Source organism: Oxyura jamaicensis, chromosome 2 (assembly GCF_011077185.1).
Source record: "Oxyura jamaicensis isolate SHBP4307 breed ruddy duck chromosome 2, BPBGC_Ojam_1.0, whole genome shotgun sequence".
In the NCBI taxonomy this organism is placed as follows: Eukaryota; Metazoa; Chordata; class Aves; order Anseriformes; family Anatidae; genus Oxyura; species Oxyura jamaicensis.
In genome coordinates this window covers 45,348,156-45,363,613 of record NC_048894.1, presented here as the reverse complement: position 1 = coordinate 45,363,613, position 15,458 = coordinate 45,348,156, and the positions used below count along the sequence as shown (strand labels likewise).

Below are 15,458 nucleotides of genomic sequence, written 5' to 3'. Positions count from 1 at the left end.
GAAGATGTAAACTTGGCTTTAATTTTGGGTACATGTGCCCAAAGCACTTAACTTACCTTTTTATGTCCTATATCCTACATTCTCTTGTCCAATGTTGTGTGAGGACTGGGGAAACCAGATGAGTAAATCTCTCTAGTGAACAGTGAAATTTGCAGCCAGGGAGAGTGAGGGGGTGGGGATCTCTCAAAGAATTATTCCGATAGTGCATTTCTATGGTGTATTGCCTGTTTAAAAATACAGAAGGGTCAAAATAAAGTTAGGTGTGCACAACAGAATTTCTGTATTATAGAATAGGGATTATATTTTGAGATGTAGGTGTTTTTTTTTTTTTTTTTTTTTGTTGTTGTTGTTGTTTTCTGTCTTGCTAATAATACGTATCATTATTAATCGGGCAGTATCTTTTAAAATAACAGATGGTCAATACCAATTTGCATGTAGATTGTCTTATTGGTAAAGAGTTAAGGAATTAAATAGATAAAGATGGTAGATCAAAATATCTCAACTGTAATGAAGCAATAGAGAAGTTTCAGATTGCAATGATGTGGTTCTGCTGCTATCAATAACTTCTCAAATGAGTCCAATTATAATAATTAAAATCAATCTGTGATCTTTTTCTGTGTAGTGAACCTTGAGTATCCAGTTTAATTAGTCTGGCATATTAGTAAACTGCTTTTAGAAAAAAAAAAGAAGTATATGTTAGAAGTGCAGCTTAAAGATACTTGCCCATTTTTTTCTTGGTAAAGTTCAAAAAAATGGCAGGCGCTGTAAGGAGGCAATTTCCCATTGAAAACATTGAGTGCCATCTGTAAGGCAACAATGGTGGCTGCATGCTGTAAATAGAAGAAACGTTTAATTAAAGGTCTATTGAAAATGATTGCTTGCATCTATTATTTAACAGTATGTCCAATATATTATCTATACATTTAACATTACTTATGTGATCTTCATTAATTCTTCCCGTCTGCCCTCTGCAGTGTTGAGCAAGTACTGTTCTTTTATGGCTGTACAAACTGAAATGCTGCATGTATGGAGTATATACATATTTAAATATTTAAAACGTGTTAAGTACTTGAAGTTCTTACCAAATTAGTAGGATATGTGAAAACTTCTTTTAATAACAACTGGCGGTTTTGCATGCTAGGTAAACAATTGGGATCTGAACAGAAAGCTCTTCTGCTGATACTTATACTTCATTATCAAATTGCAATTTAGCAATAGGAGCTTTTTACACAGAGCGGTCTAAGAATTTCCATTTGAGAGTCTCTGCTCATTCTAAACAAAAATATAAGGTCACAATCGAATAACTGCTTTCATTATACCTTCTAAAATAACTTACTTTAGTTTTATCTTCCTTTTTTTTTTTAACTTTTGCATCTTAAAAAAGTACAGGAATCAGGAGTTTTGTTTCTAAATTATCTTTGTGATATGGTTTCAATAAATCAGAGGTCTTTTCAGTTCTCTGCTCAATCAAAACACTATTACAATGAAATAGACACCGCCATCAGGTAGAAAATGGAATGCTGCAGGTTTCAAAGTAGTCTCTATTCATTAAAGAGTGGGAATAATCCAACGATACTTAAGGTTAACCAAATAAAAATGTTTGTATCTGTATTTCATAAAGGAAATGCTTTCACTGCATTTAACAACTGCAGAAAAGTAACAAAAGAAACAGCAAGGACTCACCGCAGAATACATAACCATTTTTTGTTGATGTGAAGGCCTTCTAGCATCTGACATATGCTTTAGAATAGTTTTTAAAAGAATACCTGAAAGAAAATGGGGAAGCAATGACAATGACTGAAAGAGATGCTTTTGTTAACATCCTTATTGTTACTATTTTGATACTATCTGTCTTTAAATGCACCAGATTTATTCTATTGCTTTTATGGCTAATTTGTACACAGTGGCCCGATAAGTCTGATATTAATTTTTACACGAACAGTGGGCCTGCTTCTGAGTCCATGTAAAATATTTCTGGGATCCCTAATAGCCTCGAGAAACAGTCTGTTCACAGCTGCTATGTGCCACCAGAACGGTTCAAGAAGATCACTGTAACGAATACTACCCTTTGTTGTGTATAACTGTATTGACTTCCCGATTTCCAGAGAAGAGGAGCAAATTCATTGGGCTCTTGGCCTTCTTAAATTATATGATTGTATTTTGTTAACTTCTGAAAAATTTTGAGACAAACTGCATGAATTAAATCAGTGTCAGTGCTTATATGTTAACAAAAGATAGCAATCTTCCAGGAATTCAAGTCCTAAAATGAGAACTGTATATGCTAGTAGAATTAAACATACCTGTTGTCTTCAGCTACTGGAACAAATTTTAATAACAATTGGTAGTAAAGCAGAGGTCTGAGTTTCATACTTTGTTTTGTATGTTGGAGCTCCAAGAAGGCAAACAAATTAATCCTTGCTTAGATGTGATTTGTCCTTGTAGCTCACAGAACCTAACTGTACGGTGGCCACATATAAAGTGAAAATCAGGCCAAAAGGATGACAGTGGATGAATCCAGTGGATTAAAAAGGTATAAGCTATCTTAAAATTTCAGTTAAAATTTGTTGAGCAGAATAATAAAGCTTAGAATACTCATTTTAGTACTCTCAGCAATGGAAAACGAAGACTCTTAGAAAACAAAGTTACCATCCTAGAGATTATTATAAATAATATTTTGTAAGTTGAGCATGGTGGCTTATGTCAGTTTCAGGGTTGATTAATTTCAGCAATAATCTGTATATTACTTTGGGTTTGTTATACAATATAATTAAAATGCTAGCTCCTTTATTATGTTGAATTAGTGTATTTGTGATTCATATCCTCAACATCTCATGTCCCATTAGTCAAAATCTCTCAGTACTGATCACCAGTATCCAAATCATGGCATCTTTCATGTCCATGGTCATTATACACGTTTACTTCTTTCCCATTCTATTCCTGATTTTAAATGGGGTAATAATTTGGCTTACCTCCCTGCAAACGTGATTTTTGTATTTGTTTGTGGAACCCGAATTCTGCCTGTAATAACAATTCTGAGAGCTTTATCAGCTTGGTCCTGACGCCATGAGTAGCCCAAACAGGTAAAGTGTAATTGTTAATATCCTACAGTGAAGAAAGAAAACATGATGATTTTCTTGTTGGTTCCTACTGCTAATTGTTAGTTCTTTTGGCACAAAATACTTGTCAGAACAAATTCTGAATATTTTGTTCAAATAAATCTTTTTCTTCATAATGACTATATTTTGCATTTAGACAGCTGCGGAATTCTTATTTATAGCATCACACTGCTTAAAACAAATTTGAAAGGCAGTGTTTAACAAGAAGAGGAAATATAATGCTGAAAATTATTATGTAAAAAGCAAATGGCATTATTTATGACAATTTCCAATGCAGTTGTCAGTTGCAAAAAATTCATCTTGTGGCTCTTCTTCAGCCATCTGCTGGAATACATCCTGAGATATTTATTGAAACATATCCTACATAGATGTCAGGACTTCAGGGTCAGGACTTCTGAAAAATGAACGAGATCCAGTGATTAAGTAGGAACCTGTATAACTGCAGTTTGGATACACTGGAGTGTGATGTACATGTATACAGATTAGACATATGGATGGCATTCATACCTACTTGTACCAGCTCTGTTGGATACTGATGCAGTCCTCAATGTAAAGTGGAATGGACATATTTTTCTTTTGGGAAGCTGCCCAAGATAAGTTAAGGGTGTCTACTGTGAGAAGTAAATATATGCCAGAACTCCTGGTTTGCACTGCTCTGAATTCCAGTTTAAATAAAGTTGGTATCCTTTCTGTATGTCAATGTAATCTCTATGTCTGTGAGTTGCTGGGCTGAGCTCACCAGGTGGAGTTCTAAAGGAAAATGCCAGCTACTTAAAGACAGGATTTCTTTAGATAAGTGAAACAGAGCAACATGTTAGGTTAAACGAGCTCAGGTCATTTTTAACAAATGAGATTTGTGTCTTGAGAAATGAATTGCCTAGTTACACGCTATTTAAGACAGTACTGTAGGCAAGCAAGCACCTCAGTCTTCAAGTTACCTGAAAATCAGATGACAACCAATAATAACAAATACAGAGATGCGTGCTAATGCAGTTTGATGGATTTTGTTTTAAAAACTATGTAAGAAATCTCTTTCAAGTGGTACACTTGAAAAGGTAAAAGTGATTTTTTTTGTGGCAGACATCTTAATTTATACCTCCAAAGTCTGCATTGAGTAGTATGAGAGACCAAAGCTCAACAAATCTAATACTAGAAAGAATGACCCAAATAACTGGTTTTGTCTTCCAGCATTTAGCTAGCTCCCTGATGAGAGCTGCCAGTTTTTCACATTTCTCAGGTCACACAGGTTTATCCGTGTAACGACTGAATCTAAAAGTTGTGGTTCTGAGCTGTCCTGAATTTGAGCAATATGGAAAGGTAACCTAGCTGAAATTACAGTGAGGTACACTAAAATTTTAACACTTCACTTAACTCAAGGCTCTGGCTAGCACTGCAGTTAAGACTTGATCGAAGTTGGACCTGCCCAGAAACTGCAGGACAGAAGGTAAGCACATTAACATCACACCTAAGTACTACACGTTGGGTGTGAAATACATCTTAAAACTGTTTCAGTTTTCCAGGGCTATCCCAGTATTAATGACCGATTTATTATTAATATTTGAATTTAAAAAGAATTATGCTGTTGAGCAACTTTTAGCAAGTGCTGCCTGCAACAATACCAAAGACATTTTTTACACAAGACCCTGTAATTTTCACTTGCTTCAGCTGAGATAAGTCTTGACTTGGAAACGGCTTGGAGTGGGGTTTGTTGCTAAATTAATTATTATTATTAATCAATTAATTTGATTTTGAGTGATGGTTCCTGAGTAAGAAGCTGAAAATAGACTGTGGTTCAAAAAAAAAAAAAATGAAAGTAGAGATTTACCTTCTTTTGATGTCTTTCAAATAGTAGAAGTAGAAGCTGAGACTAGTTTTAAAAAAGTGCAAGTATTTCTATTGGACCTTGATAATTTTTGTATTATTTACCTCATATTGTAAAATGTCAGAGAGCTTCCAAATTCTTTCAGTGTTCAACTTCTTCAGTGGGTATCCAGTGTGAGATGCTAAAAATTTGAGAAATGGCTGGAATACAAAAAAGCAAACTTTAATGTTGCACACAGGGACTTTCTACATTGTTACTACACAATTCCATACTAGCACATAGCAATTTTTAGAAACAAGATAGTCTTTGCATTTAGTGCCTATGCACCATACCATTTTCTAGTGGTACTCACAGGCAGATGGTTACTACCTATTCCAGTGGATCCTTTTCCTTTCTTCATGCCCTGTTCTTATAATCACCTGGCAGGCATAAAATGAATGCTTGTACAAAAAATCATAATGATCTTGTGAAACCTAGCTTTCATGCTAGTTTCAAGTTGCACCTTCCCTTCTGCTTCTACATTCCAGTTACAGGTTCTCATTTCTGGTCCTTCTTCCAGATGTTTTCTTTCTCTGATACATACTTCATGTGTATGTCTTGCTTTTGTGTTGTTAAGCACATGGATTCTCCATTCCTACCTTGGGTTTTTCTTAATTGCAACCCAATCTACTATTTCAGTCCGCATCCTGATCTTATTTTTAGGCACATCCTGGTCTTACCAATCTATAAGATGTAGTATCACATAGCGATATTGGGGAAATTATGATATTGAGCAATGGGACAGGATACATACACCAAGAAAGCTTAAAGAAACTGATTTATACCTGCTGCATACCACTAGTTTTTCTTGAAAAAAAAAAATCAATACTTTATTTTAGCATGAAAAGAGAATTTGGCCTATTCATCTAGAAGAGATTGGTGATCTGAGTTTAGGGTTGAAGTACATGTATAGTTTTTGCTTGGTGGGAATGTTCAGAAGTGGGTAAAGGAGATGCAGGTGTATGAGGAAGTCTGGCAGAAATCCAAAAAGGGTTCAGAGTAAGTGTGATAAACACTTTTATTGTGATATTGCTACTGAGTAGAAGGGAGGTATGATGTAACTTTGTTAAAACATGGGAATTATGATTCATTTGACTGTAATATATAGATGCAGAGCCATAGGTAGATGGCTGTTTCAGTGGTTAAAGATTAGAGAAAAACAAGTGAGTTTGGTAGTGCCATTATGAATAAATCCATGAAGAAAGTTGCAACGGAATGGACAAATGATTATGTACTCATGGCAAAGAATTTGATGGTGGAGAAAGCAAGGGAGACATTAAGAATGATTTTTAAGTGAGTGTCTGAATGAAGATTTCATGTGGGAGGTAACTGGTACTTGAGGAAAGCACTGAGGCTATTATAAAGAATTGAGGAATTGAGCTGTGAGAATCTTATGGTGGAAGAGGAATCTGAACTAGCAAGGAGTTATACAGACAGAGATGTCAAAGGAATTACTAACATGAGACTGAAGAGAGAGAAGTACTGAAGTGAGACACTGATTTGATCTAAGTTTTTGTTTGCTCTCCTAAAAGGTAGGCGTAGTAGGTTTTTTTGCAAGGTAGTCAACAATTTCTTTTTTATGACTTGCAATTTTCAGTTGATGGGGATAGTCCAGTCCAGCTGGCTCTGTAATGTAATTGTATTTTGGGTAAGATGTATACACCCACTTTGAAGATGAGCTATCTGGAAGAAGCATATTAACTGCCATTTTTTAAACCTACCTGTTAGATATTGTTGCCAGAAGTTGTACATTTGAATTACAAGATTTCCAGAACTAAAAATACCTTACCCTGTACTGCTTGAACTGCCTTTGGAAATCCCTTGTTGCAAAGGTTTCTTTTAGAAGTTTGTTGTATTTTGGGCAGTGTGAGAAAGGTAAGTAGAGCAACTGAAAATAAAATTGCACAACATTAGTTAGGCAAGGTACCTCTTGTTCTGCAATTCAGTATACACTTTGAGGATTGTTGTTCTGATTGGCTGCACTAATTAGGACAAGCTGCAGAAGTTTTGGGGAATGTTGTTTTCAAGGATATTCATCTTCAGGATCATAAGAGTCATATTGATGACTACTTAAAAAATAATCTTTAAATGTTCAGAGGAGTAATAGTTACAACAGTTCAAAGGTAAAGGACTCATCCACACAAGTTGAAATTTGTCCCTTGACAGAAGACTAACATAAGCCCTCATGTATTTCTTTGTACTTGACTTCCTCAGGAGTGATTTTACTCGTTGTGTTCAGTCTTTGTTTAAACATACCATCATCTTCTTACAACAAATTACCAGCTGGACTACAAAAGGAGTCTTTGTGCATACTCAGCTCTATTAAGTGGACTTAGCACAGCTCCATTTAGTTCAGGCAAAGTAAAGAAACTTAAGTTTCCATAACTCAGATTTTTCTTTAATTCAAGGTACTTGAAGGTTAAATGTTACACATGAGATGGATAATTTAACAATTTGTTAATTCATTTATCCAAGCTGAGTTTATTCTTGTTTGAAGTTTTTGGTATTAAATTTTAAACAAAATATAAAACAAATTTTTACACTGAGATATTATTAGCATTTTTCTCTTCTTTTATTTTTTTTTATTTTTTTCCCAGAAATAAAGCTCTATGTAATCTATACAGTCCCACAGTTAAAAGAGTTAAAAAAAATAATTGAGAATCCTGATGGTATAATTATGTCGGATAGCTTCACAGCAGTTTCTGTCTTTTTAAAAACATAATCTATCCTTTTCAGAAAGAAGGACAGTATTTCTGAATTATAACCATAGGCTCATGAACAGGCCTGACTTTAGCAATAAATACATGATGAACCTTTTTCTTGGGGGGTGGAAGGATATATGTGGTCTCAATCTGACATGTATATGCAGTAAAGATGAATATAGCTAAAACACAAATATTAGGGAAAAAAGTAGGAAAAAAGCATGTATGTTTTTGACTATGATTGTATTTTATTTTTTAAATGAACTTACTTGATCCCTTAGGTGTGAGTGAGGTGCAGTACCTGCTTGCTGAGGGTGATAGCAGTATTGATACTGGCCAGGTGTTTTTGACTGTTTGCTGGAGTTCTACCATCTGTGACAGTGTCATAAGAAACTCCTGACTCTACACCAGGGCTGTGTGCCTGCACAGTAAGATACATGTCTCCATATCCTCCATCTTCATGCTCTCATCACCCCGAGGTGAGAACCAGAGTTCCATGTCCCTGTTTAACCTGATTTCTCTGTCACAGACTGTGTTAACTAGACTTGTAAACCCATGCAGTTTATCTCACATCACACGTGAATGTCCTCTCCCATAATGGGACTCACATTGTACACTCCTGATTTTTCTTAGCTTTCTACCATAGATTTTCCACAAATGGGGAACTCCAGCACTACTCATCTGTCCAACTTTCTGCTCTAGGACAGGTATATGCATATTACAGAGCTGCTATATGCACAGCTCTGAGGTGAGGAGTAGAGGAAGGGAGATGAACAAGTATATTATGCTATGAATTCATGCTCTTAAAGCTCTTAGTCATCTTTCCTTTTCTCTTCACTTTTTCTGCCAAACCTCAAAATGCATGCATTGGCTTTCAAAGTGCAAGAAAAACAATGCCATGACACAATTCTCAGTGTATTGAGAATCACAAAATAATTCTTTTACCTTTCTAGTTGTCTGGAGCCTGAAAAAAATTGTAGCACTAGTGAGAACAGGTATGCTTCCTCTTCTCACATGAAGAAAGTCATGGTTGTGGTAACACCAAGTGCAAGATCAATCTGTTACTACATCCAAGGTGTTTTACTCCCATTATAAGAGTTTTGTTTTTATCTATGATTTTTTAAAATTTCTTTCTCTTTTTTCTCTTTCTACTTTTTTTTTTTTTTTTTTTAATTAACTCCAAGTCTCTGTTATGTAAGTCCATTCTTGTGGAAAATCTTGACAATATTTCTACTCAGATTATTAGTCCTTTTTGCCCAATGCCTGTAACTTGATATACCTTTTATTGTTATTACCCTGCCCTTTTTCCTCCTTCATCTTATTCTACATATTTTACTAATGCTTAAGGGAAAGCAAATAGCCCAGTTTATACTCACATTATCATGTGACAGTGGCACTGTGTGAACTGGAATTGGCTGCCAAAGGATTCTGGGGTTCCAAATCTTGCCTTGTGTTAGTGGATACAGCCCAGCAAGACTCGCCTGAGCACTCATAAGTGTTTGATCACAGTCAGTACTTTGCACATAAATCTGAAGGATGAAAAGAAAAGAAAATATTTTTTTGGGGGGGGGGACGGGGGATATAGGTTTACTTCTGTTAGTTTTCTTCTCTTGGTAGAAAAGAAGGGGACTGGTACGGTACTGGGGAAGCTGGCATTAAAGTAGAGTAGGGTAAAGAAAGAAAGATGGGGGAGGGAGAAAGAAAAAAGCTGGAATAGGGCCTTGGAATATAATTTTGGTGGCATGGCAGCTTTTCCCTTTGGGTCCTAATGAAAAATGTAAAACTGACTCCATTTGGCCAGCTAGGCTTTGGGATGTGATGGATGCGCTGAGCAACTGGAAATGAAAAGTAAGCTGTATCTGCACTGCACATGGAAGTGTAGAATTGGAGATATCCAACACAGGTACTCTGTCATACAACAGTGAGGCATCTGAACCTTTTTACAGCCTTAAAAACCTTGTGCATGGTTTTCAAGTAACCATCAGCTTGAATTAAAGCTGAGCCACAGCTTCAGGGATACTCTGAAACGACATTGAATTCAGTGGGTTACCTCCTAGCGTACCAGGTTCAGACTCTCATGGATTCAGGAAGTTCCAACATCCATGAAAAACATCCTACCTCCGAGATCCAGTACTTGCCTCACTCTGCTTGTAAACAACACTCAGGAAATGAGAGTATCTTCTCCGCATGTACTGTCCAAGCTCATACTGTTGCTGTATGCCAAGCTGTAGAAGTGACATAAGAGTGTAAGAAACTCAAGAAGTGTGCTGTGCAACTATTCCTATAAACCAAAACTTAAATAATCTTTAATAAATAATTTTAATAAAGATCTTAAAATATTTCATTTCTGAAGGGGAGATGGAAAGAGAGCAGGAGAAAAAAATCAGTAAAGTTACTGTGTTGACAGTTATTTTCTGACTTGCACTCTGAAACAAGACCATTGTGTGAACATAGTCTCATTAACACTTACTTTCTTTAGCCATGGGAAAAAAAAAAAAAAAAAAGTAGAAAAAAGCTGTTTGCACTCAATCTAGATATTGCATGCAAATGGAGATCATCACTATTCATCTCTGAAACTCACATCTTAATGAGTTAAGCTGAAACTTGTATCTTAATGGACAAGTAGTTACAGTCCCCTGTGCATATGGCTGTAGTTTAGGTAGATGCTGCTTTCTGCAAAGGGACTTAATTAGGAAGTAGCATGTCTCTAGTGATCCTAATGCATCCATCATAGGAAAAGGATTGCATTTTTCACCCTAGAATGCCTGAATCCTTGCTGAGTAAATACTAAAGAAAATAAAGGTGTAATGTCCTTGATTAGAGAGGCATGGGAGTTTACCTTATTTAAATGAGATTATCAGGCAAATGGACAGTATTTGTACTAAAATAAATGAATATGAATTAGCCATGAGCATATTTGAAATAGAAATTAGAAGGACCATTGGGGTGAAGTTAAACAACCTTTTACTGAGAGCAATGGAAGCAAAAATACCTGACTAGTTTGAAAGCAGAGCTTGCTAAATGTATGAACGCAGATTTTATGATATGGCTTTTTGCCATGGTAAAAGACTGGATTTGATTGCTTAAAAGGCCCCTCCTATTCCTGTGTGATAAGAGTTGTCATATTAAAAGCTGCTTATTAATTAATGTTATCTTCACAATAGGTTTTACTGTAAATGTTATTTGCATACTTACTGGTCATATGACAAGAGTGGGAAGAGTGAGCCGTAAGGATAATATAGGATAATATCAGATACGTCTTCCTGGCAGATACAGTTTTGCATTGTGTTTTACAGAAAGCTATGTGGTTGTTTATCCAAGCTAGTAAGATTAGCTGAGGGACAGGGTGACTTAAAGCAGGTACAGAGATGTCCCAACAAAGTTGTCTAGTTCCTGTTGTTTTGCTGGCTCACAACTAATTAACTGGGAGTGCAGGCACAGCAACCAGCTGGCTATGAGGATACGTCCAGGATATGAATCCCACAGAATAACACCAGTGATTCCATACAGAAGCTGCACTTTCAGCATGAGCAAGATCTTGTTTTTTTGGAGAAGACAGAAAATCTTGAACGGAAGACTTTGAGTAAAAGTCCTTCATGCTTTTGGGTCTTTTGTTGCAATGGTTAATTGTTATCTACAGTCTAAAACTTTTGATTCTTAATTCTGGCATATGTCCCCAGCTTTCAGTCCCTGGATCTTGTTACCCTTTTGAATGACACATTCTTCGCAATCACAAACCTTATTCCCAGTAAGATAATAAACAATAAAATGGAATCAAGTCACTTAATCTCTATGTTAAACTAGCTAGATGACAGTTCTCTGCTCACACTGCCAAGCAGGTTTTCTAACCTTAGCGTTTTTGTAGCTCTTTGCTGAACATTTTCCAATTTACCATCATCATTTTGTAGACATAACATGAGAATCACATGCAATGTCCTTGTAATGGTCTCAGTGTTTATGATTTTCTTACTTGTATGTGGTGTTTCCTAGACTAAATTGAAATATATGTGACTTTGCTCATTTAGTCATTATTCTGCACTGGGATCTGAAGTACAGTGATTATTCATTGCTTCCCAATGTCCGTAATTCAGGTTGAGGTAGACCTCAGGAGGCTTCTAGTCCAACCTCGTGCTCAAAGCAGAGTCAGCTAGAAGGTCAGACCAGGTTACTCAGGGCTTTATCCACAATGCCAGTCATGGCCCAAAATGTGTGTATGTGATTGCCTCTTTCAGTTTCTGGAATTGTGCATAGGGATTTCATGGGAAATATGCTAGGCCTAGGCTTCTGCCCCAACTTGCCAAATATGTGTTGTTAAATCCTGATGCCTGGGCCTTGAACCCCTCCAGAGCTTACATGGCCTGGAGCAAGCTGGCATGTAACACTGAACTGGCGTAGTGTACACGTGAAATGATTGACTCATAGCCGAATTAAGGTATAAGAAGCTGATCTTAACCGCCTTTGAGACATCCACTGTTGCTTTCTGCCTGATAATGAGCTTTTCTGCAAAGCTATTGCTCCTTTTTCTCAAGGGAGGTGGTGTGAGAGGAAGTAGGCCTGACCTTGCCTCAGAGGTTGGTGAGGCCTCCTGAGAACAGAGCAGAGGAGAGGCCCTGTGTGCTGTTTGCTCTCTTCTGAATTTGTTGGAGACCTGGTAAGTGACAAGTTCTCCTCGGAGAGAGAAACATGCATTGTGCTGGACTTACTGGATATAAGATGATGAGCAAACATACTGTACGGCCGCCTCACAGAGGCACACACACTGAGCAGTCTGCAAACACATGCACAATAGCCATTTGTCTGGGAGTTTCAGGCTTTTGGCACATCTAAACCTCTAAACCACTTCAGTGAGGCTTCTGGGTTCCCAGAATACTGGACAAATGCCTAGTGCATTTTTGGATACAAACAGCTTATCTTGGGGAATAAGGAATGAAGCACAGACACAATGGATAGTGCTGGTGGGAGCAGAGCAGAAGGAGGGTTAAAATCTATTGCCCCCATATTCATTTGGAGCCTGATAGTATAGGAGCTCACCCTCTGTACCATTCACAGGAAGATGAAGCTAATACTAATGAAAGATAATGTAGAAACACGGTTTCTGCAGCTGGGATCTGCAGTTGCCTTAGCTATTGCTAGTCAATATCATCAGGTGATATTTATGTGATACTTCTGCTAGGACTGATCTTAGTAGTTCATGAGCCAGGAATCTACTCAGCAGAGGTTGAGGGTGGTCTGTGAGTGCTTCCACCACCTTGTTCTGTGGTTGAAGTTATGTGTTTAGTCTCAGGTGAATTGTGGTGCTGTTGGTACCTGTCTCCTCTTGGAAGAACCTGGTCTACAAACAAACATCTCAACATGTGCAGCTATCAGACCAGAATAAGCCATTTCGGTGACAGTGAAATCGGTGACTACTCACAGATGTACCTTCCCAGTATGTTCTTTGTCTGTTCTGCAAGAGATCTGCATATACCAACTTAATAGGGACTTTCTCAAGTTAAAACAAAGTGCTAAAAAACACATATCAGCAGACCATATCCTAATATCTCTGTATTTTGGCCCTGGTAAACAAACACACCTTGGTAAGCTGTCCGTATCCATGCTGTCTTGCAACTTCTTTGTGTTTGTCAGTTGGAAAAAACTCCTGTGGGGTAAGATCACCATGGCGGAACACCTGGTAAAACAGACAGAATTCCCTTCATGTTACTGGGCTTTTTATGGTGGATATAGTTAGTACAGTCCCAAGGATTATGCAATGATAGAGAATACTTTATCTAGCAGGTACTAAATATATTCATGGTACTTATCTTGGATCTACATAACTACAATACCTGTTACTAGACAATGTAACTCCTGTTTTTTCCTGGCATTTGGAAAGCAGTTAGCTCAAATAAATTTTTACAAGTTATAAAAATTTTATAATATTGCATATACTGTACAGAGGTTTTTTGCATTTTTGGAGGTACAGACTACAACAGTAACAGACAGTAAACAAACAGAAGCATATAAATAATTTTCCAGGAATATTGGAACATTAATACTTTGGTAGGACTAACTGGGAGTTCAAAAGGAAGGAAAAACAAAACAAAACAAAACAAAAAAACAAAACAACAAACTACTGCTCAGCAGTACTTTGAGCAGTATTTTGAGTATTAAAATAAATTAGTCTTAAAAAGCCACATGCTGACTTTTCATCACAAGAGGTGATGAATGTGTCATCTAATATCAAAATACAGGCTAAACTCTTACTTGGAAAACACTGAACATGTTATGGAATTTCACTTAATACAAAAGATACATCTGTAACGATACTACATCGAGATTTTTCATTCCTGTTATGAATTCTCTCATTGCCCAGCATAATTCCTGTAAATATATGTCATAAAATTGTAAAATTTTGCCACCAGATTTATCTATTTATTTATTTATTTAATTTATTTGGCCAAATAGGGAAAAATAAAATTGAATCTGCAGGAAAAAAAAAAAAAAAGCTTGTGCGATATTCAGAACAGACCAAATTCAGGCCTCTTGCAAACAACAGTATGTCATAATCATTGCAAATAACATTTCTTGTACAGCATGGGTTCTATGTTGCATATTCAGTTCTATTGTACACTTGTTTAGGTTTCACATAGTTAAATTTGATTACTTGTTAATGCAATGAAACCAGTAGAATAGCAGAAACTCTTCTATGGTGAAGAGGATTTTGTTAATGCAGTGAAAACAGCTAAATAGCAAAATTCTGCCAAGGTGAAAAGGGTTTTGCAGGGCATTGAAATTTAGTTATGAAATCCTATTTTGCAATTTAAAAATAATGATACGCAGTTCCTCTCTTATTGATGTAAAAATAATAATTAAAACAAACAAAAAACACTCTTAGTCATTCCAGAAAGTTACCTTCAGTTACTTCCATCCAGGACTGCACAAAGGAGATAACATTATAGAATCTTATTTTAAAAATGGGGATTGCTTTTTTATGATGCAATAGTGAATTCTGAGTATGCAGTACACGCTCGAGTATTCACAAAGTACCCTGCTCCCACACTCCAGACCATAGGAAGAGCAGTGACAGGTTTGAGGTCCATTTATCCATGAGCCATATACTTACTACAGACACAAACTTCAGTTTTCTTTTTGCTGTGGTTTGGTGAAGAAAGACGCAGAAAAGGCAGAATGTGAAGCACAGACTCCAGATCCCACACACCAGCTGCCTTGACCTCATTCTGAGGGTAGTGTTCAGTTATTTTGCACCCTGGAGCCCCTGGCTGAACGTGGTACAGTGGATATGTGGCTAAGAGGGGAGGAGCCAGTGGTGTTTGGTGGCGTCCAAAAGTGGGCTGTGTTTTTGCCTCTGCCCGTGGATCCATGAAATGAAAAGTGCATTTGGCACTCCAATTCCTGTGCGAGGCACCTGCAATACAGGTGAATGTAAAGATCTATAAATTGCCTTCTATCAGTTAAATCGGATTTAGTATGAGTCAGTCAGCCTTCTCAAAAGTGAAAATGCTGCAGATATATTGTCTGTTGCTATAACAATGCTCACACAGTCTTCTTTGATAATTTTGAATTAGAAAGTGAGAGAGTACGGTGCTGGCAATTGTTCTGTAATCAAGGATCTCTGGAGTTACCCCTAGATTCGGCTGTGGTCTTTAGCAGAACTAAATAGCAGAAGACTTTCTTGCATGGCCGCAGGGATCAGCCTAAACTGACTGCAAAATGTAAAGATACATCTATGAACTTTTCATCTTGATAGTAGGTCCACGATGTGCTTAGTGGCAAAGTGGG

General features: G+C 36.9%; 1 protein-coding gene across 1 annotated transcript; it reads right to left on the bottom strand.

Annotated features, from left to right (window-relative positions):
* Positions 1–65: 65 nt before the first annotated feature.
* LOC118161573 (prostatic acid phosphatase-like) lies at positions 66–14,973 on the bottom strand. The gene is made up of 10 exons (XM_035317073.1): positions 14,782–14,973; positions 13,252–13,347; positions 9,818–9,904; positions 9,056–9,208; positions 6,767–6,865; positions 5,043–5,138; positions 2,970–3,102; positions 1,684–1,766; positions 724–830; positions 66–224 (listed from the first exon to the last, which is right to left on the bottom strand). Exons 1-10 carry the CDS (start codon positions 14,893–14,895, stop codon positions 68–70), a joined length of 1,125 nt encoding a protein of 374 aa, XP_035172964.1. The 5' UTR covers positions 14,896–14,973; the 3' UTR covers positions 66–67.
* Between the last annotated feature and the right edge of the window lie 485 nt (positions 14,974–15,458).

Excerpts from the sequence above, each read along its gene's own strand:
- LOC118161573 (XM_035317073.1), bottom strand. The coding sequence starts at position 14,895 with ATGAGGTCAAGGCAGCTGGTGTGTGGGATCTGGAGTCTGTGCTTCACA. Across the intron at positions 13,348-14,781 it reads AACTGAAGTTTGTGTCTGTA|GTGTTCCGCCATGGTGATCT; the intron begins GTAAGTATATGG and ends CTGTTTTACCAG. Across the intron at positions 1,767-2,969 it reads AAAATCACGTTTGCAGGGAG|GTATTCTTTTAAAAACTATT; the intron begins GTAAGCCAAATT and ends ATTTTCTTTCAG.